At 49.6% G+C, this 27,988-nt stretch overlaps 3 protein-coding genes and 1 long non-coding RNA gene across 9 annotated transcripts in view; 1 reads left to right on the top strand and 3 right to left on the bottom strand.

Annotated features, from left to right (window-relative positions):
* Nucleotides 1-3,975, bottom strand: part of LOC143674755 (uncharacterized) — a 42,134-nt gene extending 38,159 nt beyond the window's left edge. The window contains exons 1-2 of the long non-coding RNA XR_013171197.1: nucleotides 3,438-3,975; nucleotides 2,403-2,691 (exon numbers count right to left, since the gene is read on the bottom strand). This is a non-coding gene — a long non-coding RNA (uncharacterized LOC143674755). The remainder of the gene's footprint in view (nucleotides 1-2,402; nucleotides 2,692-3,437) is intronic.
* Nucleotides 58-4,423, top strand: LYPLA2 (lysophospholipase 2). 2 transcript variants are annotated; one of them, XM_077150878.1, is made up of 10 exons: nucleotides 58-176; nucleotides 1,520-1,623; nucleotides 1,936-1,967; nucleotides 2,095-2,160; nucleotides 2,618-2,665; nucleotides 2,753-2,823; nucleotides 2,942-3,015; nucleotides 3,099-3,200; nucleotides 3,294-3,467; nucleotides 3,553-4,423. In XM_077150878.1, exons 2-10 carry the CDS (start codon nucleotides 1,546-1,548, stop codon nucleotides 3,601-3,603), a joined length of 696 nt encoding a protein of 231 aa, XP_077006993.1. In that variant the 5' UTR covers nucleotides 58-176; nucleotides 1,520-1,545; the 3' UTR covers nucleotides 3,604-4,423. The 2 variants fall into 2 exon arrangements, with proteins under 2 accessions (XP_077006993.1, XP_077006994.1); XM_077150879.1 differs by having other exon boundaries at nucleotides 78-201.
* Nucleotides 4,424-4,482: 59 nt separating this feature from the next.
* GALE (UDP-galactose-4-epimerase) lies at nucleotides 4,483-9,090 on the bottom strand. 4 transcript variants are annotated; one of them, XM_077150852.1, is made up of 11 exons: nucleotides 8,967-9,090; nucleotides 7,156-7,281; nucleotides 6,900-7,015; nucleotides 6,703-6,816; nucleotides 6,294-6,470; nucleotides 5,906-6,019; nucleotides 5,733-5,799; nucleotides 5,555-5,640; nucleotides 5,361-5,438; nucleotides 5,052-5,166; nucleotides 4,483-4,882 (listed from the first exon to the last, which is right to left on the bottom strand). In XM_077150852.1, the coding sequence occupies exons 1-11, from the start codon at nucleotides 9,013-9,015 to the stop codon at nucleotides 4,824-4,826; spliced, it is 1,101 nt and encodes a 366-aa protein (XP_077006967.1). In that variant the 5' UTR covers nucleotides 9,016-9,090; the 3' UTR covers nucleotides 4,483-4,823. The 4 variants fall into 4 exon arrangements, with proteins under 4 accessions (XP_077006967.1, XP_077006968.1, XP_077006969.1 ...); XM_077150853.1 differs by having other exon boundaries at nucleotides 7,156-7,408; nucleotides 8,967-9,056; XM_077150854.1 differs by lacking the exon at nucleotides 8,967-9,090 and adding an exon at nucleotides 7,367-8,960.
* Nucleotides 9,091-10,277: 1,187 nt separating this feature from the next.
* HMGCL (3-hydroxy-3-methylglutaryl-CoA lyase) lies at nucleotides 10,278-27,570 on the bottom strand. Of its 2 annotated transcripts, XM_077150876.1 has the most exons (9): nucleotides 27,455-27,570; nucleotides 24,541-24,624; nucleotides 21,203-21,310; nucleotides 20,395-20,490; nucleotides 19,596-19,744; nucleotides 17,184-17,247; nucleotides 15,451-15,639; nucleotides 12,004-12,129; nucleotides 10,278-10,957 (listed from the first exon to the last, which is right to left on the bottom strand). In XM_077150876.1, the coding sequence occupies exons 1-9, from the start codon at nucleotides 27,512-27,514 to the stop codon at nucleotides 10,856-10,858; spliced, it is 978 nt and encodes a 325-aa protein (XP_077006991.1). In that variant the 5' UTR covers nucleotides 27,515-27,570; the 3' UTR covers nucleotides 10,278-10,855. The 2 variants fall into 2 exon arrangements, with proteins under 2 accessions (XP_077006991.1, XP_077006992.1); XM_077150877.1 differs by lacking the exon at nucleotides 24,541-24,624 and having other exon boundaries at nucleotides 27,455-27,554.
* Nucleotides 27,571-27,988: the final 418 nt, after the last annotated feature.

Here is a 27,988-nt window from a genome sequence, read left to right as displayed (position 1 = left end):
TGGCAGCTTCTATCAGGGAAAGCCGGGCATGCACTTCCGGATTCCGTACTGCTGGCCAGGCTACTTCCGGCAGCGCGATGGCTGGATTCCCAGGACTCAAACGGAAGTTCCGGCGGGGGCGGCAGAGGGGGAAGAGTGTGTGGCTGTGCGGGAGAAAGAGGAGAATCGCTCGAGAGGTCTCGAAATCCCCAGGGAGTAGAGGTACCTTAGTCCGAGGACAGGCAGGCGAGGGGAGAGGATGTGGGGGTCGATCGGGCCGCCGGGAGGGTCCTGCAGAGTGAGAAGGGGGAACCGCGATTGTGAAGGATGGGGGTGGGGATTGAGGTGCGAAGAGGCGCTGTCCAGGCTTGGGGACTTCTGGGGTAGAGAGGGGCTAGGAAAGGTTTGTCCGGGTATGATGAGAAGGGCTCCCGGGTCGGAAATGGAAGATCCCATTGTGGGGCGGGGGCTCCCCAGGGTCAAAGGCCCCTTTGTGAGGAAAAGCGAGTCCTGGGTCAGGGTAGAAAATGTCACTGTGGAAAGGAGGTGACTCTTGGTCAGAACGGAAGTTCCCAATGAGGGGAGTGGGAGACAGACCCTGGGTCAGGGTGGAAGTTTTATTGTGGGAGGGAGATAACACCTCAGGGGAGTAGGCTCCTGAGACTCCCCTGAGAGTGGGGACCCTGGGATGAGACATGGAAATCCCCACAGTGGAGAAGGAAGGGAATCTCAGCTCAAGGCAAAAGGTCCACTCCCGTGTTGGAAGAAGGACCCCAGTCAGAGGTGATCCGCTGTAGAGAGGTGTGCTCAGAGGCTGGAGTTGGAAGATGGGAGCCAGTTAGGAGGGTGGGTGTCCTGGGAAGGATAGGCGCTCAGGGGCAGGTAGTGAAAGCTTCTGGGCAAGTTTGGAGGATGTTAAGGATGGAGACGAGCCAGCTAGCCTCACATCCTTTTGTGAGTTTGGGAGTCCTAGAGCATTTGGAGTCTATGGTTAACAGCAACAGCAGGTAGCCCATTCAGAGAAGCGTGGAGCATGAGTTGGGGGTAGTTGGCTGAAGAGAGTCTGTAGTGCCTTCTGGATGGGAGGGAGACAGGTGGGAGATGTGGGTGTATGGGTTGGGTGTTGGGGAGAGCAGGGGCTGGACACATATCTCCTTGGCATTTTTCTCAAACTCTTTACTTCCTAGCAGAGCTGAGAGCTGGTGGGGGGTGGGGTGGGGGGTGATCCAGGGGCTCTAAAGAAGGGGGATGACTGGAGAGCAGGGAGGAGGTGGTTACTTTCAGCCCCCCACTCCTCTGCCCCATCTCCAGCAAGCCCAGGCTCTGTGGTTCTTTCTGGTCCTTTAGGGTGGCTGCCTCTTCTTTTCAGCCCTAGAACGGAGGTGAACTTCCTGCCCCCCTCTGCCCTGTGACCTCCTACCTGCCCTTTTTATTTTGTGCCCAGGACAGAACCCTGGGTGAGCCCTGGATTTGGGGCTCTGCCTCTATCAGGAGCTCTTCTCTTCCTGGCCTTGCTCCTGAACATTCCCCCATTCCGCAGGCCCCAGCCGTGGAGCCTCGAGGTGTATGTGTGGTAACACCATGTCTGTGCCCCTGCTCACCGATGCTGCCACTGTGTCTGGAGCTGAGCGGGAAACGGCCGCGGTAAGGACTCTCTTCTACCTGCAGATGTCTACATAGGCTCACCTACCCCTGGCAGCCCCCTTCCACAGCCAGTGGGGGCAGCTGGGGAACTGATCAGAGGGGGTGTGGGAAGAATGTTGGTGGCAGTGTGAGAAGGGAGCAGCCTATGGCCAGAAGGCATGGGGTTAATAACCTGTTTGGCCATGACCTCCATTGCCCCCAGGTCCTTGGTGGTGGAGGGAGCAGTGGCCAGAAGTTGAAGGATATGGAGGGGGAATGATGGCAGGATGATGACTGCCCTCTTCCCTGTCTCCCCATCTGATCCTTTTCCAGGTTATTTTTTTACATGGACTTGGAGACACAGGGTGAGTGAGCTGGGAAGGAGGTGCTCCTTGGGGATGTGGCAGAGCCCAGTGGTAGGACTGAGAGGGTCTGTCCCTTACTCTCTCCCTCCGGTAGACATTGGCGCCTTTTCTCCTGTCCCTCCTACAGGCACAGCTGGGCTGACGCCCTCTCCACCATCCGGCTCCCTCATGTCAAGTACATCTGTCCCCATGCGTGAGTGTTACCCCAAGGAGGGAGGAGCTGAGGGTGGGGATCAGCTGGGGGTGGTCCTGTGGTCCCAGGCCTGCTCTCTTCTATCAGCTGTGTCCTGGGCTTATGGCCGAGTGTGCCATTTTCAGCGTTAGGTCCTGTGGAGCCCTTAGGAGTGGAGCCCCGCACAAGCCCCCAGGTCTAGGGTCTCCTAGAACTGAGATTTCCTAGAAAAGCCCTCTCCGTGCCCTTTCCCAAGTACTCACCGACCAAGCTGGACCCCGTCACACCAAGCAGCGTTGGACTCTGCTGCTCCATCGACTGCTGATGTCCCAACCACAGCTTCCAGCCCCATGTGGCCAGTTGCCTGGCAACACTTTAAACAGAAACCCTGCCTGCTGGGAGGGGCCTCAGGGGGCTCCCTGCTGTGGCTTCCTCACCCCTCCTGAGCAGGGCCTCTCTTGCTCTCTCCTTTCTTCAGGCCTCGGATCCCTGTGACACTGAACATGAAGATGGTGATGCCCTCCTGGTAAGTGTGGAGGAGAGGGACATGAGCTGAGGGAGGAACAGGGGACTCATCAGGGTCTTCCTGTAGCTGCAGATGCCTCTTCTCCAGGTTTGATCTGATGGGGCTAAGTCCAGATGCCCCAGAGGATGAGGTTGGCATTAAGAAGGCGGCAGAGAACAGTAAGGTCCTCCCCCCTCATCAGCACCCTCTTTTCCCCACCTCCCTCGAAAGGGTTGGGCTGCACCTGGGCCCATCCAGCAGCTTCCAACCTCCCCAGTCACGCCCCCTCCTTCCCAGTCAAGGCCTTGATTGAGCATGAGATGAAGAATGGGATTCCGGCCAATCGCATCGTCCTGGGAGGCTTCTCACAGGTGAGAGAGAGCTGGTGGGGGGGTGGGTGTGCAGGGGGCAGTGAGCTGGTCCCTCATGACCTCCCATTTGCTCATCCCTCCAGGGTGGGGCCCTGTCCCTCTACACCGCCCTCACCTGCCCCCACCCTCTGGCTGGCATTGTGGCATTGAGCTGCTGGCTGCCTTTGCACCGGGCCTTCCCCCAGGTGAGTGTCCCCACCTGTCCTTCGAGTCTCCCTCTGGCCTGGGGATTGTGCCAGGGGACTGGTTTTGTCCTCTGGGTCCTGTCTGGCCCACAGGCAGCCAACGGCAGTGCGAAAGACCTGGCCATCCTCCAGTGCCATGGGGAGCTGGATCCCATGGTGCCTGTGCGGTTTGGGGCCCTGACGGCTGAGAAGCTCCGGTCTGTTGTCACACCTGCCAGGGTCCAGTTCAAGACTTACCCAGGAGTCATGCACGGCTCCTGCCCTCAGGTCAGTGCTGATGGACTGCTGTCCACCCCTACGCTCTCCCTCCTCCCTCCAGCCAGAAGCCTCTCACAATCTCCCCTTCCCCCAGGAGATGGCAGCTGTGAAGGAATTTCTTGAGAAGCTGCTGCCTCCTGTCTAACCAGTAGCTGGCCCTCAGCATGGTCCCCCAGCTTGTGGGGGACCCAGCACGTGCGGCACCATCTTGGATCTGAGCCGGTCGAGCCCCTCTCTCCACCCTCCCCAATTCGCCTCCTCCCACAGGCCTCTGGGGCAGGCAGGCCAGAGCCTGGCCAGGCCTTCCCTTTTGGCTTCAGCCACCCACTCTTGCTGTAGCAGGGGGTGGGCGGCTTTCTTATCCCCTTTCCCTGGAGGCAGAACCCGGCAGCAGTATTGGAGGGGCTGTAGGCAGCGGGAGGAAGGGGCCCAGCCGCTGACCCACTCACTCAGGACCTCACTCACTAGCCCCGCTTTGGGCCCCCTCCTGTGACCTCAGGGTTTGGCCCATGGGGCCCTCCCAGGCCCCACCTACCATTCCCCCCAAACCAATTCTGCCCAGATAATCGTGTGTCTCCTGCCTCCTCTCCAGCTGCTTCTCAATCATGAATGTGTCTGTGGCTCCGGGGCCCCCTTGCTGCTGTGGTCCACCTGCCCTGGGCAAGAGTGCTGGTGGGGGGTGGAGGCCTTGGAGGGGGTCTTCCCTTGGCTGTTCCCTCCCCACTCCCCCCCCTTCGGGGGCTGGGCCCTGCCTTCCATTCCCCACCCCCCTCACAGGCCTGGAGCCTGCAGGGCTGGGGTGAGGCTCAAGGTCTCCCCCAGCCATTTCCCCCACCCTGTCCCCGCTCCAGGGCCAGGGAGGTGGTGGGGGAGGAGGGGGTCTTGTCTTCTGTCTCCATGTTGTTTTGGGTGTTTTTCTTGTTATGTCCTGGATTCCAATAAAATTAAAGAAATTGCTTCCTCAACTTGGGCCTGGCTGATTCTATTCAAGGGACAGAGAGAGACCATCTGTGAGAACCTGGCCCAGTGTAAGAAAACTTTTATTTTAATTACTTGGGAAAGTTCCTTCCTAACAGTATAAATTAGTGCCTGGGAGGAGGGTGTTTTGTCCCAGGGTCCTGCTTCCTTCCCTCCCTCTGGGTGGTCCCTGGACCCGGGGCAAGATAGGAGTTAAGAGACCCCTGATTCCTGGTCAGTGGAGCTCTTGGTCTCAGGCCTGGTGGGCTAGGTGGGCCCAGCTGGAATTTGAGGTAGGGGGGGCCTTGGCTTGGGCCCAGAGGCTCTGGGGTCCCTGGGTTCCTGCTGGCGGCTGGAGCAAGCTTTTGTTCCTCTATTCCTTTTCTGGTCCGTGGTAAGGGAAGGGCCTTAGGCTTGTACACCAAAGCCTGAAGGATTCTGCTTCTGCCAGCGCCACAGATCCTCACCTGTGATGGGGCAGGGTGTGATCAGCATCTGCACTGGGATGCAGGGCTCCCCACAACCTGGGGCAGCCCAGGGTGGCCAGGCCCAGACTTATTTCACTCTTCCTAGCCCTGAACTCTCTCCCAGGGTGCAGGGCCAGTATTGGAGTCAGGGGTTGGAGTCAGTACTCACACATTCTGTCCAGCCCTAAGACTGCTGTCCAGCCCAGCTCCTCCCGGGCCAGGCTGGGGTTGGCATAACAGGCGGCCACATCGCCTTCCCGCCGGGCAACCACCTTGTATGGGATCTGCAAGAGAGGAGGAAGACTGTCATGGGCCTTGCCCAGCTGCTCGCCAGGTCCTGGAGAAATGGAGGTGCACCTAGTGTGAAGGGATAAGCAGGGCAAGTAGGCAGGGCAGCTCGGGGGTGCTTGCTGGATAGGGAGGGGGCCCAGGCTCATCTGCTGAGAGTGGGGTAGGGTGGGGTGGGTAGATGGCCTACCTTCCTCCCGGAGGCCTTCTCCATGGCTTGGACCATCTGCAGCACTGAGTAGCCTGTGCCCGTGCCTAGGTTGTAGATCTGTCCGAGATAGGAGGCCAGGGTTTGTGGAAGGGGCTAGATCCAGTACCCCTCTTGGCCTCCTTGGCCAGGCCTAGGCCTCACTCCTCTCCCAGGCTTTCCCCTTCTCTCCCTACCCGGCAGCCACACTGCTCCTTCAGCTTCCTCAGGGCTGCAATGTGGCCCTTGGCCAGATCCACCACGTGGATATAATCCCGGACACCTGCAGGGAAGAGGCGATGGCTTGATGTAGCCTCTTGCCCATTTTGAGTTCCCCTCCTGCTCACTCCTGGGTCCTCCTGGTTCTGAGCTCACCTGTGCCATCCTCTGTGTCATAGTCGTTGCCAAAGACATTCAGAGCTTCCCGTCGTCCTATCGCCACCTGGGGGCCAGGGCAGGTCAGCTCCTTCCAGCCCCCACCCCCCACCTCAAGCCTGATTTACCCCAACCCTTGGGCCACCCTCTTTGTCCCTCCCCTTCTCCCCTACCTGGGAGACGTAGGGCATGAGGTTGTTGGGGATGCCCTGGGGATCCTCGCCAATGCAGCCTGAGGCGTGGGCACCCGTGGGGTTGAAGTATCGCAGTAGCACCGCATTCCAGGCCTGTGGGCACACAGGTCAGACACTGGGACAGACACTGGGAGGCAGGGGGAGGCATATATCCCGGCTGCAACTAGAACCTCCACCTCACCCCCAGGCCTGGTTTCTAGCTCTAGAGATGAGCAGGGGGTGGGGCCCTACTCTGGTGTGGCCATGATGCACAAGTCACCACTTCTCTCTGAGCCTCAGTTCCTCCCTGTTGGGGCTCAGGGTCCCATCCTCAGGCTCATGGGGTGGCTGGGAGGAGCCTATAGACCAGATTAAGAGGGGCCCTCACCTTGTCTGCCTGGCACAGGTCCCGGATCATTTCCTCGATGAAGAACTTGGATTTGCCGTACGGGTTGGTACAGCCTCCCGTGGGGTGGGCTTCATCTAGAGGCAGGTACTGGGGATTTCCATACACCGTGGCTGAGCTGCTGAACACCAAGTTCTTCACCTCATGGGCCCTCATGATCTAGCCATGGAGGAAGAGTGTCAGTGGTTTCTGCCTCACAGAGCTGGGGTTACGGGCACTCCCATGTACAGATGGGGAAACTGAGGCTCCAGAGGTAAGAAAGGCATGTGTCCAAGAGGATGCAGCTGGGGCTTGGGGCCCTGACTCACACCCAGCCCCTGCCCCTGTATTTGGCCTACCCACTTGTCTTGGGGCCCTCCCCATGTCTGTGTCCCTGCGCCCTGCCCCTCACCTCCAGAAGCTGAATGGTCCCCGTCAGGTTGACTCTGTAATAATCCAGAGGCTTCTGCACTGACTCGCCCACGGCCTTGAGCCCTGCAAAGTGGATGACTGCCCCAAACTTGTGCTGTGGAGGCATAGCTGGGGTCACAGGTTGCTCTACGGGCCCTGGCCCCAGGCAATGCCCCTGCCTGCCTACCAAGCTCCCACCTTCTTGAAGAGACGCTGCAGGGCTGCTTGGTCTAAGATGTCCATCTCCTCAAATTCCACAGAGAGGCCGGTCAGCTCCTGCACCCGCTGTAGGCTCTCCGGCATGGAGCCCCCACCTGGTTTTGTGGATACAGAGGCCATCAAAATCACAGAAGCAGAGGGGGTCCAGGGTTGCCAAGGGACCAGCCAGAGATACACACTTTTCCTTCCACCATCCCCTCCAGAAGTCCCTGTTCCCCCACCACTCCAGGCTCACCACGGATAGCATTATGGAAGTTGTCGATGACCACGGGCGAGTAGTCCGCCTCCAGCAGCTCCAGCACCGTGTGGCTGCCGATGTAGCCAGCCCCGCCTGTTACCAGCACCTTCTCCGCCATCGCACCTGGCCCGGGACACAGTCTCAGGAGTGGCCAATGCTGCCCATTCTGGGCCTCTTTCCAGCGGGGGACTTGGCCCTGTGAGCTTACCTCGGAGGGAGGCAGTACTGTGTTCTAGATAAGAAAGTGGCTCTAGAGTGAGCCCAGGTTCAAGTCTTGTACCATCATTTTCTGGTCTCAGGCCTTGGGCAGATCGCTTACCCTTTCTTGGCCTCAGTTTCCATCTCTATAAGATGGAGTTAATAACTGTGCATATTTCACATGGCAGGGTGAGGGTTAAATAAACTGTCTTAAAAAGCCTGCCATATGGTGATCCAACTGACCCAGGTTTGGGAAGATGGAATCTGAGGATGAAATCTGAAAATCCACACTTCCTTCTCCAGGGTGTCTGGGAGCTAAAGCAAGCTGGGCAGGAGAGGGAAACATGGCAGCAGGACTGGGACCCCAGGAGCCAGAGGGTGTTCTGTCTGTTCAGAACTTTCCAGTCCCTCTGCCATCACAACGGTAAACTGGCTCCTTACTTAAGTGACTAATATCTCCTACTCCGGCAAACCCTCCAATTCTCCTTAAGGGCAAGCTAAGAGGAAGCAGGAAACAGACCGGATGACAAGATGGGGTCCTCTGCCAGTCTGATACCAGCTCTGGGGCTACAGCACCACAGTCCTGGAGAGACCCCCAACTCTACCCCATCCCAGGGCAGCCAGGCTGGCTCAAGCCTTTGCTAATGCCAGCGCTGAGCAGGCTGGGCTTGTTCACTTTGGCTTGGAGCTAAGGGCCCACCCAACTTTAGGCTGCACTGGGTCAGCTAATGTAGACGTGGCCTTGGTCCCATATCCTCTGCCAGGTGTGCATCCCCGCCCAAAGCAAACTCTGCAGAGGGCAGAAGGCGGAGGGGCGGGGGAAGCCTCAGACACTGAGGCCTTTCATTCCCGGCAGCCAAGACCGCAGCCTCCCTGCTCCAGTCTGCCACAATCCATTCCCTTTGCTCATCCAGCTCTAACCCCCTTGACTGAGTGTCTGCTAAGTGCCAGGCTCTGTGCTAGGCACTTTTACATTATTTTCCTGAATTCCCCCAAAGTCCTGATGAGGTAGATGTCATTACTGGTACTTAACAGAGAAGAATACTGAGAGTCAGAAGTGAACTAATTTGCGTGAGGTCGGTCTACACAGCTGGTTAGGTTGGGATCTGGATCTCCAGGCTCTCTTCCCAGGCAATTCGCCCTTCCCCCCACTGCTTCCCACCGGACTCGCTCTGGACTCCGAAGCGGCTCCCATCCCCACCCTACCCCCCAGCTCTAACCACCGTTCGGACCCCAGGAAAGTGGTTGAGGGGCGACCCTGGGAGAGACAGCCCAGTTTCGTCCGGGACCCGCGGGTGACCTTAGCCAGCTGTCTCCTCAGTTTTTCCAGTCTGTATCATGGAGGAGAGGGTGTTGGTCCGTGAGAGCTCGGGTGCGGCTGTGATTCGAGCCGTGGATCAGAGGGGCCGAGATAGGAGCTCTCATTCCGGGAATGAATGAATGCGGGCCGCCCCAACCCAGGCAACCAGCAACCGGGAACACAGGGGCGGAGCGGCCCTGGCTGGACTCTACCCAGAACGCGGCCCAGGTCCCCCAGAAATTCTCCCTCGCGTCCTGCTGACCACCGCGCTTCTTCCGAACCACCCGGCCCCTCTTTTCGTCTTCCGAACCTGCTCGGGATCCCGCGCGCGCTGGCTCCAGCGACACCTCCTCCCGCATCCAAAGCCGTGGCCCCTTTAAGAGCAGACGGTCCACCCGTGTCCCGCCTCCTGCCACGCCCCCAAGTGAGCCACTATGGGATGTCGCAAGGACAAAAAGGCCGCTGCGCCTTTAAGGTTGCTTGGCGCGCTCTCACATAGAAAATGGACTGTGCCATCCCCTTGACAGGGGCGAAAGGTGCCGGGCCAGACCATCGTGCCCTTGACTGGAGAGGTGGAGGTCCGCTCCCCTGCTGGCCCCTTGGTCTGTGCGCCCAGCGTGAGCGCTCATCACACCCCGTGGAAGCAGGCGCTGAGCCCGAGTGGGCGGAGGACAGGGGCATCGACCCTTGCCTGGCAGCAGCCCAGCGACTGGAGCAACAAGGCCAGGGAATAAGCCGAACTTCCCACAGCAACTCAGCCGCAGGCCCCACTAATCCGCGGGTTTACCAACTTTGTTTGCCGGTTTCTTCCAATTGTCTTGCATGAAATACGTGACTACGTGGAGCAAAGGCAAAAGGGGACTGTGCTGATTGAGGGGATTGGGGAACATTGCTCTTCCCTTGCCCAGAGGCTGTTTCTGGAAAGTTTAGTTTGAAAAAAAATCTCAGGAGGAACTCCTGAAGTTCAAACAGGAATTCCAGTGCTGATCATGCTCAGCCCTCAAATAATAGCTCCCCTACTGCCGGGCATTCCAGGCATGGTTCATCTGCACCCCGCCTACCATAACTAAGGCAGATTAGAAAATAATGTTTCTGTTTAAAATAAAAGGGATATAAAATTATGTATAAAGTTGTAACATCCTGGATGATGAAATCTGACCAGATGTGGTGCTTAGGTACACATGTGTTTTCCACAGCCTGGAAGCCCCAGTCCAACAAGGATGGCCAACAAACCCCAGAGCCTGAGTACAGAGAAGTAAGGCATCTGGCCCAGCCAGCCAGACCATGTGCCTGTGAAGGGAAGGGAGAGGCCAAGTATGGGTCCAGAGGAGAAGTGGTAGCTGCTGCTCACAGGAAGCTTGTGTAACAGAGAGGGAAGTGCCTCAGAAACAACCTCTCCAGGGTATTCTGACCAGCCACTGCTATAGGCCTTCTGAGTAAGCCCAAAACTCAGCGATGTCCACTATGAATTTGGTTCTCCAGTGGGCAAACTTATAGGAAATCCAGTGATTATTAAATTAGTTCAATCTACATTTTCCTTTCAGAGTATAATGTCAAGATGGTGTACTCCCCACCAACCTTCCCATTCTCATACAGACAGCTACACAACAGAATACTGGAATTGATTCTGTGCCATTAAGCCTTTAATTACATAAGTTGTTTACAAAAAATCACCTTCAGAGTGGAGTATCACTCATGAGAACTTCCAATGGTACTTGAGTTGGCAGTTGGCCACCACAAAAGCTTAACCTTCAACCCTGCACCAAAAGCCCTCTACCAGCTTGGGAGCAAATTCCTCCATGCCCCTTTGCCCTGAGAAGTTAGAGAACAATGGTTCTAGGCCAGGGCAGGGTCCAGCTGTGAAGCAGGTAATTAGCTAGCCTATTTCACCCAGAGAGGAGACTGGAGGATCAGCCCAAGCCAAGAACTGGGTTCCCAAGTGTCCACAGGATGCATTCAACTCTGAGCCTTAGTGTCCATGCTGAAGGAAGACCTCCAGCCCCCAAAATCACTTGCTACATGTGTCAGGGAAGCCTGAGCCAAGCAGCTCCTCCTGCCCCTCACCTCCTTTCTGCCAGAAGACACTTACATGCAGATCTGGCTGTGAAGTGCTACTCCTTTTAATTTCATTTCCATATTCCCATCTGTGAATTGTCCAATCGGGCCCCTATTCCCACACAGTTCTGGGGCTTTGGGAACTCAGAGTTTACAGGTGGCCTGAGCCACCTTGGAACTGGTTTTTCTGTTCAGGGCCTGACAGATGAAGGCCCCAGCTTCCAGGAGCTTCTGGAGGTTCACACCCTTTGGAAAACAAATTAGAAGATGCAGTAAGTCATAACATATTCTCAACACCCAGGGAACCATCAGACTGGGCAGATAATTGTGATACTGAAAAAGTAAAGGTGAAGACAAATGGGCCCTTGTTCCTCTGTCAATGGGCCACAGGCTACCTGGGAGGTTATGTTCTTCTAGCATCCGGGGTTAGCCTTGTTTCCTCTTGTACAAGGTGCACCAGCAGGTGTAATGCTTTGTAGTGCTGCCTCGAGGGCAGGGATTTCATCAGTCTTGTGTACTACTCCATCTCCAGGCCTAGCATAGGGCCTGGCCCACAATAATCAAAAACTGTATACTGAAGTGAGGACTGTGAGGCAGAGAGGGGTAGGAATTAAATCCCAGCTGGAAGCACCAAGCCAAAGTACTCTGTTCAAAACAATGGCTGTATTTACTGATGCTCAGCTCTGTGCTAAGCAAAGCACATACATTTTCTTACTTAATATTCATGTCAACCCTAAAAAAATAGGTGTTATTATTACTCCCATTTCTTAGGCTCAGAGAGCTGAAGTAATTTGCCTGAGGTTACACAGCTTGTGAATGGTAGCACTAGATTTTAAACCCATTTCCATCTGATCCCAAGATGCTGCCGCTATACTGCTTCCATCCTATCACTTAAGGGCCCTTACTGACTGCCAGAGAACTGAGTGGAATTCTACTGCCCTCATTTCACAGAGAACAAAACAGAGACTGAGAGAAGTGACTCATTTCAGATCACAAACCTGACCCCTTTCAGTGCTCTTTCCCAATGCCCTAGTGCCTCCCAGACCTCAACTGTCAAAGTGATACTGAGAACCTGCCCTTCTCAAGACCAGGCTCAGGGCCCTGTTCGGCCACACTCTGCTGCCTCAAAAACATAAGACAGGCCACCCCTAAAACTCAGCATGCCTTCCTTTTTAACCCACCTCCTCCCACAAAACAAAAAATCAGCAAAAAGCCCTATCAGTTTTTGTCCTCTGGGTTCAGGCAGAGCTCTGGTCAGTTCAGGGGTAGGCCACCAGAGGGCGTGAGCTTACCGTGTGAATGCCCAAGCCAGTAAGCATGTAGACGAGGTCCTCTGTGGCCACATTTCCCGACGCCCCCTGTGCATAGGGACAGCCTCCAAGTCCTGCCACAGAAGAGTCTATGACACTCACTCCCATCTGGAAACATAAGGATGTTCCATGACTGTCATGGTGGGGCAAGAGCCTGCAACACTAGGCCTCACAAACCACCCAAATGTTTTCAGCCTGAAATTCTACCAAGAGACGGATACCTTCCTTTGGCTTATGATTCTGTTGAAGTAAAAACCCCATTTAAGAGAAAGTGTTTCTCCTTTTCATTTCTGGAACAGTGGGAATCTTTTTTGTAGACACTGTTTCTTCTGTTTGGAATGTCTTTCCTCCAGTCCTTCAAGGCTGACTCACTCCATCTTATCCTTCAGATCTCAGCCTAAAGGCCATCCTGTCAGAGAAGCCCTTCCTCATGATCAATCTAGCCCCCACCCACTGCTGAGATTTTATGCCAACAGGCTTTGGTGTCTGTGGTAGTTAGATTCAGTTGTCAACTTGGCCAGTGAAGGGACCTAGTTCTGTTGCTGTGGACATGAGCCAATGGTATGTGAACCTCATCTGTTGCTAATTACATCTGCAGTCAGCTAGGAGGTGTGTCTGCTGCAATGAATGATGTTTGACTTAATTGGCTGGCACGTAAAAGAGCGCAACATAGCACAGCCCAAGCAGCTGGGCATTCCTCATCTCAGCACTCACAGCTCAGCCCGGGCCCTTGGAGATGCAGAAAGAAGTCACCCAGGGAAAGTTGTTGGAACCCAGGGGCCTGGAGAGAAGGCCAGCAGAGACCATCCTGTGCCTTCCCACGTAAGAAAGAAGCTCAGTGGAAAGTCAGCTGCCTTTCCCTCTGAAGAACTAACAAAATAAATCCCCTTTTATTAAAAGTCAATCCGTTTCTGGTGTGTTGCATTCCGGCAGCTAGCAAACTAGAACACTGTCTTTCATCTTTTATAAACTCTTGTTAGAACCCACATTACCTCCAGTCTCTTATCTCTTTGCTCCCTTTCACAGCAAAAATCCTCACAAGAGCCAAACCTTACTTACTAGCGCCTCCAATTCTCATGTGAACCCAATTTACATGGATTTTTACCCCCACAAACTCGCCGAAACAGCTCTAGGTCACTGATGTCCTCCAGGTAGTTAAATTCAAAGATTTACTATAGTCCTCTTTGTCCCAGGCATACTGGCAACATCCTTGTGAAATGCTTTCCTCACGTGACTTCCAGGGTTCCACCTCCTCCTGGTATCCTCTTAACACTCTGCCTTCTCCAGAGATCTCAATCCAACTTTTTGCTGTCTCTTCCTCATCTCCTTGACCTTTAAAGGTGGGAGCCCCTCACTGCTCGAGCCTCAGACAGCTTCTAATCTACACTCACTCCCTGATGCCTTTAAATTCCCATCTGTGAGCTGAAGGCTCCAAGATGTTTATGCCAGCCTCAACTCACCCAGAAATCTAGATTCATACTGACAACTGCCTCCTCAACAACTCTGCTGGATGTTCAATAAATATCTCAAACTTCACACATCAAAAACTGAACTCTTGCAGTTCTCGCCTGCCATGTGGGAGACTCAGGTTCGATTCCCGGTGCCTGTCCATGTAAAAACAAACAACAAAAAAAACCCCCTGAACTCTTGATTATATTCCCACACACCTGCTTCTCCAAAGTCTGCCCCACTCCTTTCACCTGATATGCCTCCCTGCTGTGCCTTGAACACAGTGAGGAGTCCCCTAACTCCTTGGTCCTTGCACTTGCTGTTCCATGCTGGAAAAGTCACCCTCCCCACCAGGTGTCTGCAGTGCTCACTCCCTGTTTCCCTCCGGTATCTCTCATGTCATTCTGGGTGAGACCACCCACTTAAAACAGCAACCCTCAGCACCTGGCACTCACTTGACCGGCTCCTTTTCTCCAGTGCTTAAGACCATCAGTCAACTCTATTTTTGCTTGTTTTCTTTAAAATTATCATTAGTCTCCCCTCACTGAGGTCAGGGTCTATTTGGTCATAGCTGAATCTTCAATGCTGACAGCAGTACCCAGCACAAGGTGTTCAGTTTTAACAGCTAAATAAATGGTTTCACAATATGTGTTTCTCTGTCAGTAGCCTTACAACTGTCTTCCCCACTAGAACATAAGCTCCCAGAGGAGAGGAGCCAGGTCCTGTTTATTACTGTTTAGTCAGACCCTAACAGAGTGCCTGGTACATAGAAGTCACACAAAAATATTTCTGAAATGACTGAAGGAAGATGGAGAAGTGAGGAAGCTCTTGTCAGTCACCCCATTGCTCATCCTGTTCCTTTGAGACTTTTAAAGGGGGATACCAAGGATATCAGGTACCACAGAACAGAGGACAGCAAAAGGAGAGTGTGGTCAAGATTAAGTTTTGCCTCAAGCTTATCATGGCTGTGCAGAAATCCCCTGTACTTGCCTCGCAAGGGGTGGGAGAGGAAATCTTTCTCCCCTGCCTGCCTGATGAGCTCCAAGAAAGCCCAAAAGGCCAGGCCAGGGTGCTAGAGCAACTTGAGAAATGGAAGAGAACACAGAACTACAAACTTTACCCTTAACAACCACAATTTTGAAGAAACAAACCTGAGAAAGTACTAGAATGATATGGTTCAGAGACGTGAGTCCCTAGGAGATAACTTGAGTGCAAGAAAAGAGGAGGCCAGGGATTGCCTTGGCTAACCTGAAGATGGTACACCAGAATGCTCCAGCAAGGCGGGCTATGGTCAGACACCAAGAACTTTCTTCCTGGATGCCAGCCAAAGGAATCCCCATTTTGGGCAAGCCCTCCAGAAGTAAACTTCAAGAGGAACTAAATCTGAGGTCTCAAAACAATCCTTGGGGAACAACATTAAAGGGTCACTCTGTGAGTGACCCCTGCCTGCCCTTGAGCCTGCTGCCTCCTTGCCTATCCCCCCCTCCACACATGCATACATTCAGGCACACTCACCCAGCGTACTTTTGCAGGCCCAGGGATCCTGAGTCCTCACTGAACCCCACCTTAGTCTTGCAGTGTAATTCTTTCCAGACACCTCTCCTCTTCCCTTTTCAACTGCTTAACTCCTCCACACCCTTCGAACTCTGCTCAGGCCTTACTTCTTCTGGCAAATGCTCTCTGACCTCCCCAGCTGGGATGGAATCCCTCTCCAGGCCTCCTTAGCCCTGTGCTTCCTCCCTGTGTGTCATGTGTCATACTGCATGAGGATGAGTACATAATTATTCGATCATCTCCCTTAACAGACAGACTGTGGATACATTTCAGGACAGGGTTGCCATGTCTGTGTTCACATGTCCAGCCCAGGGTCTGGCAGACAGGCACCAGTAAATGTTTGCTGAAAAAATAAAAGAAACCAAGCTGTCCTAGTCCATGTCCTCTGGGAGAATGGGCCTTCCTCCTGGGTCATGGCCTACTTACCTGCAGGGCCATCAGCGTATTGGCCAGGGCCTGTCCATAGGTGTCATGGCAGTGGACAGCCAGGGCAGCCACAGGCACCTCATGCATGACAGTGGACAGCATGTCCTTCATGACCCCTGGGGTGCCCACGCCAATGGTGTCCGCCAAGGAGATCTCATAGCAGCCCATTGAGTACAACTTCTTGGCAACCTGGGGAAGCAAGCAGGCACTTGGAGACATCCTATTTTACCAGCTGGGGTCCAGAAGCTCAGAGCAGGGGCCCTGTGCCTGTGCAAAGCACTGCCAATTTGCACAGGAATGATAATCCTCATTCTACTGACTAGGAGGCTGAGGCTACAGAAGCAGAACCAGTCCCTGGTGCATATGCTGGAGCTCCAACCCCTGGTTTCCTCATGACACCTGGAATCTGAAATTTCAGCCCTTCACATATAACCTTCATACATGGTATCCTGCCCAGGTGCTAGAACTAGAAAAATTGATTCCTTTCACGAACCTTCTACCAACAATTAAGACCTGAGAAATCATGGGTCTGAGGTGCTAGTTATACATATATATATATATTTTGGGGGGTGGGGTGCATGGTCTGGGAATCAAACCCAGGTCTCCCGCATGAAAGGGGAGCATTGTACAAGTGAACCACCCATGTACCCTGTATATATTTTTAATAGAGGTACACAACTGTTTAAATTTTTAGAAGTTCATTTGCATACCACTGTAAAACCAGAGTGGCCCAAGCCCCACCTGAGGAACTGCTGCCCCATGCTGTGCTGTTGCACAAGACACTGGAGGGAGGTGGCAGGACCAGGGACATGGATACACTCACCCATATCTGCTAGAGAGATGAAACAGTGACCCCCATCCCCGGCCTCCCAGTGCCCAGGCAGGCAGAATGGTAAGGAGTGGTGGCAAGCCTTCTTCAGGAGGCAGCAGGTTGCAGTGGGAGGAACAGGCCTCTGGAGTCCTATGATGCTGGGACAGTCAAAGGCTAGACCTAGTTCTGCTGCTCGCTCACTGTGGGGACTTGGGCAAGGGACTTAACTTTTATGAACTTCAATTTCTGCTTCTGAAAAATGGTGATGACCCTTTTAGAACTATGGCAAGGACTGGAGGCAACATGAGGCCAAGACCTGGAACACAGCAACCAACGTCAACAAGCAGTTGCTACTGTTAGTATTATCTACATTTGGATGCTACATGGTATTATGGGAAGAGCTGATGGGCCCTGGTGTTAGACAAACCAGATCTGAGACTTGGTTGTACCATTTACAAGCTGTATGACTAGTAAATCTGTCTACTCAGCTGAAAAATGGAAAGTCAAATTTGCAGAGTAGTTTTGAAGATTAAATGACTTAAGCTCTTGAGTTTCTCAAAATCAATTCCTACACTGTGTTCTTGTCAGTGTTGATGGGGTTCATGCTCAGAGGTGGTCAGGTGTGGCCTCTCATACCACAGGTGCTCAATGATCACCTACCAACCGACCTCAAGCTGGAAAATGAGCCAGAGACTTCACTCTGGGGGAGAGGAATGGGGCCTCAAACACTACCTGCTGGCTAAAAAATGGGCCTCCAGAGAGCAAGCACAGAGCTGTGCACATGGGGAGCAGGGTATATCACAAGCAGTGGGATAAATGAATGAAATCAGTGGCCCATTAGGAGTGGATGGGAAGAGGAATCTCTGCACTCAGGGGGAGGCAAAGTAGCCAGATCTCATAAAACCCTGCCCAAAAGACACACCTCAGCTACTTTAATCGGGGAGATCTTCCCTTCATAGGGGCATCCAAGCACGCAGGAGACATACCTGCAGGAAGATAGGAGAGGAGGAAATCAGTCCCTTTGAGTATTTTGGCCAGCAGGGCAGAGGAAGGGTGGCTGCTTGACATACAGCCCTGGTAGGTTGTAATTCCAAACCCTGAAGCTGGGCTGCAGGCAGAGTGCCTGGGTGGGGCAGGGAAAAGCTAATACCACAATGAAGGTAACACGAGGAGGTGATGGAAGAAAGCCAGGCAGGGAAGGGAGGGGGCTTACAGGCCTATCATTCTGGAAGCAGGCAAGGTAGCCAAGGACTTACAACAGTCAAAGGCTAGACAACGAGGAGAAGCTATTAAGCAGGAACCCAAGCCATACAGAGGAATGTAAAGCAAAACTATGTGTCAGGGTAGCTGATGCCAGTATTCACAGGAGGGGACCAAGGACCAGATGAAACCAAAGGCAGGAACCAGACTGGGTTGGATATGAGTCAGTAGCAGACTGGGCTGGCCTGATGGCCAAAGCGTTAGCTACTGCAGTGAGTTGCCAGAGTACTGATTCATTCCTTTATCCATCCATCCATAGCCATGTAGCCATCCAGCCATCCAAATGGTATTTATTGAGTGGCCTACTATGTGCCAAGCACTAAACTATGCATAAAGCAATTAACAAGACTGATAAGGCCCCTACCCTTATAGAACTGACTTCTATTTAGGGAAAGCACCAATAAAAACACAATCAAGTACATCAATTAGATAATCTTAGAAAGTGAATAAAAGGGAAATGTGAGAGAAGCCAATAGAGGAGGTCAACAGTTGCAGGATAGTCCAGGATGACCTCTCTGAGGACATGATATTCAAGATGAGAGAAAGAGGTCAAAGGAAGAGCACTTCAGGCCGAGAAAAGGCAGGTGTAAAGGCCCTGAGATGGAAAGGAACTAGGCATGTTCAAGACACAGAACAAAGGACAGAACAGCTGAAGCACGAAGTGTAAGGGGCAAATAATCCAAGATGATGTTGGAGAGGTGAGCCAGGGGATTGATCACGGATCTTGCAGGCTATGGTAAGGAGCCTGGATTTTTTATTTTGATGGCTTCTATTCCCAGCCATCCTGCTGGGGTGAGTGAGATGTAGTGAGGCTTCTAAAATTCTATAGAGTCTTGCAAAGTATTTGACATATTAAGAGGCATAATAAATGTTTGCTGGCTAAATAATTTAAGGTTAAAAGATCTCAGTGTACATTTCCATTTTAATTCCCCCACTTAATTTCTAAACATTGCTGAGCAAGGGAAAGGTAAGAGAGATACTGGGTAAACAGCACACGCTTGTGAGTCAGGCAGACCTGACTTGAGTCTCTGTTTCCTCATTCACCCATCTGCCTGTTGGTTTCTAAGCACCAACTTACTATTGCTAGGCTCTGAGTGGGATTGGGAAGCACACCAGGGACTGAGAAAGATGGAGGCGAATGCCTCATGGAAAGCACAGTCTAGTGGGGGTGAGGGTGGGAAAGAATTTGACAAGCAGCTAAATGTTATTAGAGGATTCCAGGAATCCCAGAGGAGAGGCAGAGAAAGCTTCTTGGAGAAACTAGCATCCATGAGAGTACTTATAGGGTGAGGAGTTATTCCCAAGGAGAAGGAAGAAAGTTCTGAGTCTATGGTGAGCATGTGCAAAGACCCAGAAGCAAGAGAGAGCGGTGGTATATGACAAATGAAAAGTTCTAGTTGGGCTAGAGTATAGTGGGCAGAAGCAGCAGAGCCAGCAGGCACAGTGAACAATGAGGTTTTGGCCCCTGCCCCACGGTCTTAAAAGCCATAATGAACTTGGGGTGTCACTGAAGTTTTTAGCTAGGGAGTGAGGCAATCACATGGGCACTTTTGAAAGATTGCTCTGGCTGCAATTTGGGCAACTGTGATCTTACAATAAGCTATTCATCCTTTCTGAGCCTCAGTTTTGTCATCTGTAAAGTGGGGATAACTCTCTCCTTGCAGAGCTATACTGAGGTTTCACTTAGATGAAGCCTGTACAAATCTGGCACTACTGCTGTTGAAGATGTGATACTGGAGATTTTGAGGCCTAGGGGATTCTTCAGGGATGTGTGAGAAGGTAGCAGTGAAGCCAGCACTCAACTAAACTCTACAAGTCCCCTTTAATGTCCTGTCCTGCAAGATTGTTCACACCCTTCACTGGTGAACTGACTCAAAATTCAGATTTGAGAGAAAGCACTTGCTAGGATTTCTTCTAACCACATCTACTTGGAAAATGTTGAGGTGTGGCACCTGGACTGGCCCCACTCAGGAAAAGGAGTGTGGCATGTTGGGTGGGAATAGTTTGAGTCAGAACCTAGTCCTATTCCTGAATGGTATGAGAAGACATACAGCACCACTGTGGTCTGACTCACCCCCGAACACGAATCCCAGCTGCCCGAGCTGCCTTCAACACTTCATCAAATCGCTGCAAACTCTCCTCAATGGAACAGTTGATGTTCTTTCTGGTGAAGAGCTCTGAGGCAGCTCCAAAGATGGACACTTCCTTGGCTCCAGCAGCAACCTGTCAACAGCCAGGGGAATTCCTTTCAGCATTTTCTCTTTCAGAACACTGACACAGAGTGGCAAAAATAATGTTGTCTTACGGTAAATTTTATGTATGTGAATCGTATCTCAATTTTTAAAAATACACCTTATTTTTCCTTACTACCGCCTCTGCTGCTGCCACCACCCTCCTGGTCTTGAAAGAAGTTTTTGTGTCTAAATGCAAAACCAACCTTTTCAATACTGATCCGGTCTAAAATTATAAGGAAGATGGCACACACCAGCAACTACTATTGAAATTCTTGCGGAGAATTTGGTTACTTTTCTCTAACAACAAGAGCTAACATTTACTAAACATTTACCTTTTACCAGGCTTTTGCTAAGCAATTTAAATGCATTCTATCTCCTGAAATCCTCACAACTTTAGGTACTGCTATTAGTACTATTTTATAGGTAGAACCTGAGATTCAGAGAGGTAAGTAACTTGTCAAGATCTCAGAGCTGGAAGTAGCTGAGCCAGGGATGCCCCCGGGTCCATCTGACGGTGTTCTTCACACTGAAACAAGGTGTTCAGACATCCCCAACAGGAAACTGAGGCCCAGGGACAAGGCAGGGACGAGTGCAGTCAGGTGCAATTCAGGGGCCCCCACCAACAAACTATCCTCTTACCGCTGCCTCGAAACCTTTGAGATTTGGAGTCAGGACTGGGTAGTTGATGCCAGGAAACCTCTGAATGCTTTTCAAGACTTCAGCATGGTCAGCCAACTGGGTGTCAAAGAAGACATTACTGAGCCATCATCAAGGGCATTCAGGGAGTTCAGTTGGAGAAAAATTTTTTATTACAAAATCTCTGCTCTCTAGAACCCCTGAGAATGAGTCCTGCAGAGCAGAGTCTCTGCAAAGCTTTTACTAATTGCTTGCCTGCTGATGGGCCAGGAGGCTCCTGGTTTGAGTGACATCCCCAATTTCTTATGTGGCCAATTCTGCCAACTTCTCATAAGCAGTACCAATGCCAGCCATTCACTGAGAACTCACTCTGAGCCCAGCACTAGGCTCGATTTTCCATGTGTTATCTGACACTCATTTTTAACAACATCTTTCTTTCCCATTAGACTGTCTCTGTGAAGCAGGAGTCACCAATTTTTTCCTTTTACAAATGCAGACACCAGAGAAAGGCATATAGATTCTAGATTTTCAGAGCCAGAAGAAGCTTGAGAGGTCACCTCCAACCTGGAGAGGGGGAAGTATTAGCAAGGTCACCAAGCAGGCCAGAGGCAGAGCCAAGGGTGCATCTAAACCTCCTGACCCTCAAGTCACGTTATTGTTGCTGCATCACTCTACTACGAACAACGTGAGACCTCTCAGAGCCAGGAACCCAGAAACTGACATTCTCCATTTCTACTTACTTTCAGGGCAAATGCAAAACTTCTCATTCTTTCACACGAGAAAATGTCTTTCACTGAGGGCTGGCACTTACCTGGGGAACCCACTTGGGAGACACAAAGCTGGTGGCTTCTATAACAGGGAGTCCTGCTTCAGAAAGCATATCTATAAATTTGACTTTTACTGGAGTAGGTACAATATTCTGCAGTGGTGAGAAAAACAGTAGAAAAAAGACGGGTTAGCAAAGGTGGGAATAAGATGGTGTCAGAACTAGTGTCTCACAGTTCAAAGCACCATGTAACTATGCTTTTGCTATGCCAAGCACTTTACTATCAGAACATTAACATGAATTCACATGTAATCCCTGCCAAAAGATGGGGTACAAACCTTGTCTTCAAGTTCTACAGATAGTGTTTTGCAGTGGAGGTAATATTTATATGGAAACAATATTTTCCACCATATAGACTTTTCTATCATAAACAAATTAAGAGCAACGTGCTATGGCCTAAAAGGGCACAGAGATGACTAATCCCTTGGGTACTGTGGGATGGGGTCCCTAAACTATTGCACTTTCCCCAACTGGAACAGGACCTCATCTTCCCATGTTCAGCTTATGGTTTCTCTCTCTTCTTCCTCCTCCATATCCAGTCACTCACCAGATTCTATGGATTCCTCTTTCCAAATCCACCATCATTATGCCATGTACTTTATGGTGTAACTGCTCTCACTGCCTGTCACTGTCACGCCACCAATACATCTCACACAGGAATTCTCTTAAAATGTAGCCTCCACTATCTCACTTTCCTGCTAAAAAGTCCTCCATGGCTCCCTAATATGTACAAGATTAAGTTAAAACCTGTAAGAATTCTAGATCTTTCTCACCAGTGAGAAAGATTATTTCTCTCCTACAAATAATTTTTGAGAGCCCTCCAGGTTCTAGGTAGTGTGCTAGGGAGCAGAGATGCAGTGGTGAGCAGCATAGACATGGTTCTGATCTCATGGGGCTTACAGTCTATTGTTTCCCACAAACACTCACTAAAACTAGGCTGGTCATGCTTTAAAAAAAAAAAAAGCTTTTCTGATATTGAAAAAAAAATCAACATGATTATTTCAGATAAACATGCCTAAAACAAAAGAAAATCACCCTTAATATGTCCCAGAGATAATATTAGTAACACCTTGACATGTGACCTAGATCTGCGCAGGCCAATATGGTAGCCACTAGCCACATGTGGTTATTTAAATTAATTAAAATCATATAATACTAAAAGTTCATTTCCTTAGCCATACTGACCACATTTCAAGTGCTCAATAGCTATATGTGTCTGGTGGCTACCATACTGGACGGCAGAGGTCTAGAACATTTTCATTGTGGCAGGAAGTTCTATTAGACAGTGTTGGTCTACTCCTTTTCTAAGTAGATGCTCCCTTACATGTAGAAACGTTGCTTCTTATAAATGAGATTAAAATACATATACTATTTGATACCTTGCTTGAGTCACTTAGTATATTCCAATATTATTCCATTTTAGGAAAATCCGTAATATATTTGCTTAATCCTCCCCACACTAAACACACGTAGGTGGTTTCCAACTGTCCTGCTATTACCAACAGGGTTGTGAGGAACATCCTCAATGCTAAATTTTTGCATGTGCTCTTCAATGTCTCCAAGTGGAAAAATTCCCATATGTGTAACTGCTAGATCAAAAGATGCCCATTTAGAAATCAGAAGGAAAGATAAACGATAAAGACTGAGATGGTATAATCTAGGAATGCCTAGAGTGTATAATGATAGTGACTAAACGTACAAATTTAAAAATGTTTTGCATGAGGAAAAACAAAGGAATGTCAATAATGCAGGGTGTTGAAAATAGATGGTAATTAATATTTTAAATATTTAACTTTTGTGTGAGACTAAAGCAAAAAATGTTTATTTGGTACAAAATTTATATTTCAACTAGTGCATTTCCTAATATAATTTATGTGGACAGCTTAGTTGAATACCATAAGTATATGGAACCTTGAAATAGGGCATGAGATTTTGTAGGTCTGTCCAGAATGATGCCTTGATAAATCCCAGAAGGATTTGAACAGTCAATAAAAAAGTATTTGCAAAGTCCCCTTGGGGGAAAGGTAACAAAGGGGGAAAATCCAACTTCCCCAAGTGGGGAATTTTGTATTCGCACAAGCAGTGGGGACAACCAAAGCTATAAGCTGAGCCCCCAATCTTGGGGTTTGTTCATATGAAACTTAACCCCACAAAGGATAGGATAAACCTTAAAATTAGGCCGAAGAGTCACCCCAAGAGAACTTCTTTTGTTGCTCAGATGTGGCCTCTCTCTCTGTCAACACGACAAGCAAACTCACTGCCCTCCTCCTCTCTACGTGAGACATGACTCCGAGGGGTGTAGACCTTCCTGGCAATGTGGGACAGAAATCCTAGAATGAGCTGGGACTCAGCACCAAGGGATTGAGAAAACCTTCTCCACGGAAAGGGGGAAGAGAGAATGAGACAAAATAAAGTGTCAATGGCTGAGAGATTCCAAACAGAGTCGAGAGGTTATCCTGGAGGTTATTCTTACATGTTAAATAGATATCATCTTTTTAGTTAAGGTGTAACAGAGAGGCTGGAGAGAACTGCCTGAAAATGTAGAGCTGTGTTCCAGTAGCCATGTTTCTTGAAGATGATTGTATAATGATATAGCTTTCACAATGTGACTGTATGATTGTGAAAACCTTGTGTCTGATGTTTCTTTTATCTACCTTATGGACAGATGAGTAAAACATATGGTTTAAAAATAAATAAATAATAAGGGGAACAAATGTTAAAATAAATTTAGTAGACTGAAATGCTAGTGATCATGAAAGGGAGGGGTAAGGGGTATGGTATGTATGAATTTTTTCTGTTTTCTTCCTATTTCTTTTTTCTGAATTGATGTAAATGTTCTAAGAAATAATCATGATGACGAATATACAACTACATGATAAAAAAGAATGTTCATATTGTATGTTGATTGGTTTTATTAATAAAAATTAAAATAAATAAACAAATAAAAATAAAACAAGACACCCATTTTCCAGTTATGCATTTTCTCCATCTCTCTTGAGATACTTCATTGATGTTGTGCACCTGAATTATCTTTTCCCTGCTTTGCCTATTCAAATCCTATTTCCTTTACCTTCATTCCCATAGCACTCACCAGTTACCCTCCTTCATTTCGTCTTGAGTTGGACCAGGTGACACCACACCTGTTGTGCAGCCACCTCAGAATGTTAACTGTCATGAGGCCTACCTGGTCTTCCGACTCTGCCTGCGTCCCCCTCAATGCCCTCATCATGTCTTGCACAGCTTTGTCCACCCCATGCACTGATCACATGGAACACTTTAAAGTAGAGGCTCAAAAACCTATTTGGGTTTATTTTCACCCTTACCTTTTCATTCTGTAGTCCATCTCGGGGACTAACTTCCACAATTTTCACCTGATTCGGGTAAGTGTCCACAGATGAGGTGCTGATCTTTGGTTTAAAAGAGGGAGTAAAAAAGTAAAAGGAAAAAATTGCCATACTTCTCTGGGGAAACAAATCTGAAAGAATGCATTCATCTTTACTAATACTGAGAAAATAAAAAATATCTCTCACTGTTTAATTCACAATTGGTCTGTTTTAAGAATTAAGAACAAACCAAGAATTAATAACAAAAAGAATATTTTACTAGAAACAAAAATGAGCAAGAGATTCATGCACCAAGTACAGGCTTTCCTCTGAAGTCCAGCCTCATATTACCTGACAGCTCCATTTGTGCTTTTCATAAGCATCTCAAACTTGGTAGCCCCAAAACAGAACCTTAAATTCCTCTCAAAGCCCAGTCCAACTCTATCCTTTCTGTCTCTATAAAAAGCATCACCACGTACGTAACCTCCAAGAAACCTGATTCACCCTCTGTCCTCATTCACCATAGTCTCTAAGGGTCTGCACTACTGGTTCTTTGCGACCTTGTTGACCTCATAACTGGTTCCTACCACCACTCCCTGCTCCCGCTGGGTCACGATGCTCCAATTCCACTGGCCTTCTCTCTTCCCAGCAGGGCCTCTGTGCTTACTGTTTGCCCTGCCAGAATGTTCTTCACCTGGCTCTTCTTATGGTGGGCTCCCTTTCATGTTTCAGTCTTCAAGCGGCCTCCTCTGATCCCCTTTGTAAAGTTGCCACCCAATGCCCCTATTATTTTCTATTTCAGGATTATAATTATTTCCTTCAGAGCACTGCAAATAATGCCTACTCAGTGTTTTTTAAAGTAGAATATAAGCCCTATAAGGGACTCTGTGTGTCTTGAGCTTCACTTCATTCCAAGTGTTTGGCATGGAGCTTGGTACAACGTAGATGCTCATTAAAAGTTACTAAGACAAATAAATGTATGAAGGGTAGGTACAGCAACCTCAGAGGAGGGCAGGTATGGGTTGTGGGGTGGAGTATGTGGAGTGGAGTGGGTATGGAGTCCTCAACTTTGAGGGAAGGAGGGATTCTCTTCCCTTACAATTATACACTGGCTGATGACGAGGGGGATGGTTTGAGAAGATATGACATACACACACACACACACATACACACACCGTTGTGGCTGAAAAACACTAAAAAAAGAAAAACACCTGAGTTTCCTCTATACAAGGTCTGCCCCAAATCTTCCCCACCTCCCCAACAAGTAACAGAGGATTCCTTTCTCTCTTTTCCCTAGCCTTTTCAGTACTACAAGTCTGCAAATGAACTTTGTTAGATTTAATCTGGATAAACAATGTATTGTGGCACAGAGAGGTGCCCTGCGCATTAAGGAAGGAAATATTCCCTGCTACGAATCAGCTGGCACTTGAACAACTCACTTGAACTGACCTTGGCTTTAGCCAGCAAAGCAGAGACTAAGATGATGGGCCTTTGAATTTCATGAGGGCAGGGATTTTGTTTTATTCACTGCTGTATCTCCAAAGCCCTAGGATACAGTAGGACCTCAATCAGTAGCTGCAGAATGTTGCTGAAAGACCATAAAATCTCCTTTCAAGTTTCTTTTGTTAAATCTGAATAAATGCAATTCTACTTCCTTCCCCACCACAGCCTTTCATATAATAAACAATAAAATAACTCAGTATTTGCCAAGCACATATAAAAATCTTTTACTTATTAACCCATATTATTCTCTCAACAACCTTATTATGTAGGAACAACTATAATCCCCATTTTACTGCGAGAGTTGTAGAGATTAAGCAACTTTCCCAAGGTCACAGACGAGTGACTAAGGCAAAATCTGAACGTGGCTGTGTAGCTCTAGAATTCATGCTCATAACCCTTAGGTCTTATTGCCTCATTGCTACCTTTCCTTCCCAGTCTTCTTTTCTCCTGGATCAACATCCAGGTTCTCTGTAAATTTCTGCTTAGAGATGATCCATCTCACTACACAAGCCCTGTGGCATAGCCTCCAGTGCTACAGTGTATCAATATTACGTTCTTATGCATGGATAAGAATACTAAAGCCCAGTAGTACCTAAAGACAAAGGTACTTCATTTAATGTTAAACACAATGTCATGTTTCATTATCCCAACTAGATGGAGGAAAAAACTGAGCCTCAGGAAGATTACCCAAAGTCACATATCTAGGAAGTGATGGAGCTTGGACTTGAACCCAGGTCTGGTTCTGAGAGCAAACCTATGCTAGTAACTCAATGGGGCACCTACCAGCACCATTTCATTACCCCAAGGATTTTTTCAAAGCATTTATTAATGTCTACCATCTCACCTGATTTTAACCTTCTGGTTGGAATTACCATCTTCATTTTGAATATAAAGTAACTGGTGGATGTGGGTAGGCTACTGAAGACATTAACGTGGCTTTCAGAAAGGGGTAGCCATCAGGATATTGTAATTTTTCTCACTATATAGCTAGAACTCCTTCTAAACTCTTTATCTATCATCATCACTTACCTAGCGGTGATCGCTTCCTAAGAGCCTAAGACAATGCCAAATGCTTTACCTAAACTTTTTTAAATCTTCAAAACAACCCTGAGGTAATATTACCCTTTCACAGCGGAGAAAACTAAGGTTTAGGGAGGATAATTATGTCAGTCTAGAGGCAGAACCACCAGAGCTTGAGCTTTAACCAACACAATTTATTCAACCCTTCCTACAACTAACTAGTTCTCCTACACTTTCCACACACTCGCTGAGCCTGGGTGTGAGGGAACAATTCCGCGGACCTTCTGACTGTGGCTTAAACCTGTCCGGCTTCAGCCGCCGGAGCCCAAGCTTGCAACCCGGACCACCACGGTGCCTGCGGGCCCAACCCCTTGGCAGACGGGGCACTTACAGCCCGGAGCGACGCCAAGCCGACCCGCCGCAGCGGGAACGCTCTCTTCATTGTCGCCATCTTACACCAGCTCCCACAGGGGCCACGCAGCTGAGCCCCACGTGACCGCCCGCCGCCGCAGCGATTGGATAGGCACGGACCCGCCTCTAGGGGCGGGGACTCGGGCGCGCCGGTTGCGTCGCCCAACGTTGGCTCCGCCCTCAACCTCTCTACGTTTTTATTCCTTCTGGCTAGGTCTCCTCGTGGTACTTTTTTAAGCGCCTATTATATACCCGGCAGGGTGAGAGGCTAAGAATATAAAGATGAACACAAATTAACCCAGGTGTCTGGCTTCAGAGGTTAGAGTCGTGAGGAAGCAGATAGCATTTATAATCACACAATAGTTGTATAATTACTAACTTTGACAGTCATGAGAGGCAGCACTTACTATTTGCCAGGCACTGTTCTGAGTTCTTTGCAGGTATTAACTCAAATTCATCATGATTTTCAGGATCCAAACGCAGGCAGTTAAGTCCAGAGAAGGAAGCAGCTTTT

This window comes from Tamandua tetradactyla, chromosome 2 (genome assembly GCF_023851605.1).
Source record: "Tamandua tetradactyla isolate mTamTet1 chromosome 2, mTamTet1.pri, whole genome shotgun sequence".
In the NCBI taxonomy this organism is placed as follows: domain Eukaryota; kingdom Metazoa; phylum Chordata; class Mammalia; order Pilosa; family Myrmecophagidae; genus Tamandua; species Tamandua tetradactyla.
Note: the sequence above shows the minus strand (reverse complement) of the source record. Positions and strands in the feature narration are given on the sequence as shown.

Bases quoted from the DNA above. Each gene is read 5' to 3' on its own strand.
- LYPLA2 (XM_077150879.1), top strand. From the start codon at position 78: ATGGCTGGATTCCCAGGACTCAAACGGAAGTTCCGGCGGGGGCGGCAG. The intron at 2,161-2,617 runs GTGAGTGTTACC...TCCTTTCTTCAG, and splicing joins AAGTACATCTGTCCCCATGC to GCCTCGGATCCCTGTGACAC. The intron at 2,824-2,941 runs GTAAGGTCCTCC...CCTCCTTCCCAG, and splicing joins TAAGAAGGCGGCAGAGAACA to TCAAGGCCTTGATTGAGCAT.
- GALE (XM_077150852.1), bottom strand. From the start codon at position 9,015: ATGCGGGAGGAGGTGTCGCTGGAGCCAGCGCGCGCGGGATCCCGAGCA. The intron at 7,282-8,966 runs GTTCGGAAGACG...GTCCCGGGCCAG, and splicing joins GCGCGCGGGATCCCGAGCAG to GTGCGATGGCGGAGAAGGTG. The intron at 6,020-6,293 runs GTGAGGGCCCCT...GTGTGCCCACAG, and splicing joins ACCTGTGCCAGGCAGACAAG to GCCTGGAATGCGGTGCTACT.
- HMGCL (XM_077150876.1), bottom strand. From the start codon at position 27,514: ATGGCGACAATGAAGAGAGCGTTCCCGCTGCGGCGGGTCGGCTTGGCG. The intron at 20,491-21,202 runs GTAAGTGCCAGC...TTTGACACCCAG, and splicing joins CTCCCAAGTGGGTTCCCCAG to TTGGCTGACCATGCTGAAGT. The intron at 10,958-12,003 runs GTAAGCTCACGC...TGTTTTCCAAAG, and splicing joins CTGGCTTGGGCATTCACACG to GGTGTGAACCTCCAGAAGCT.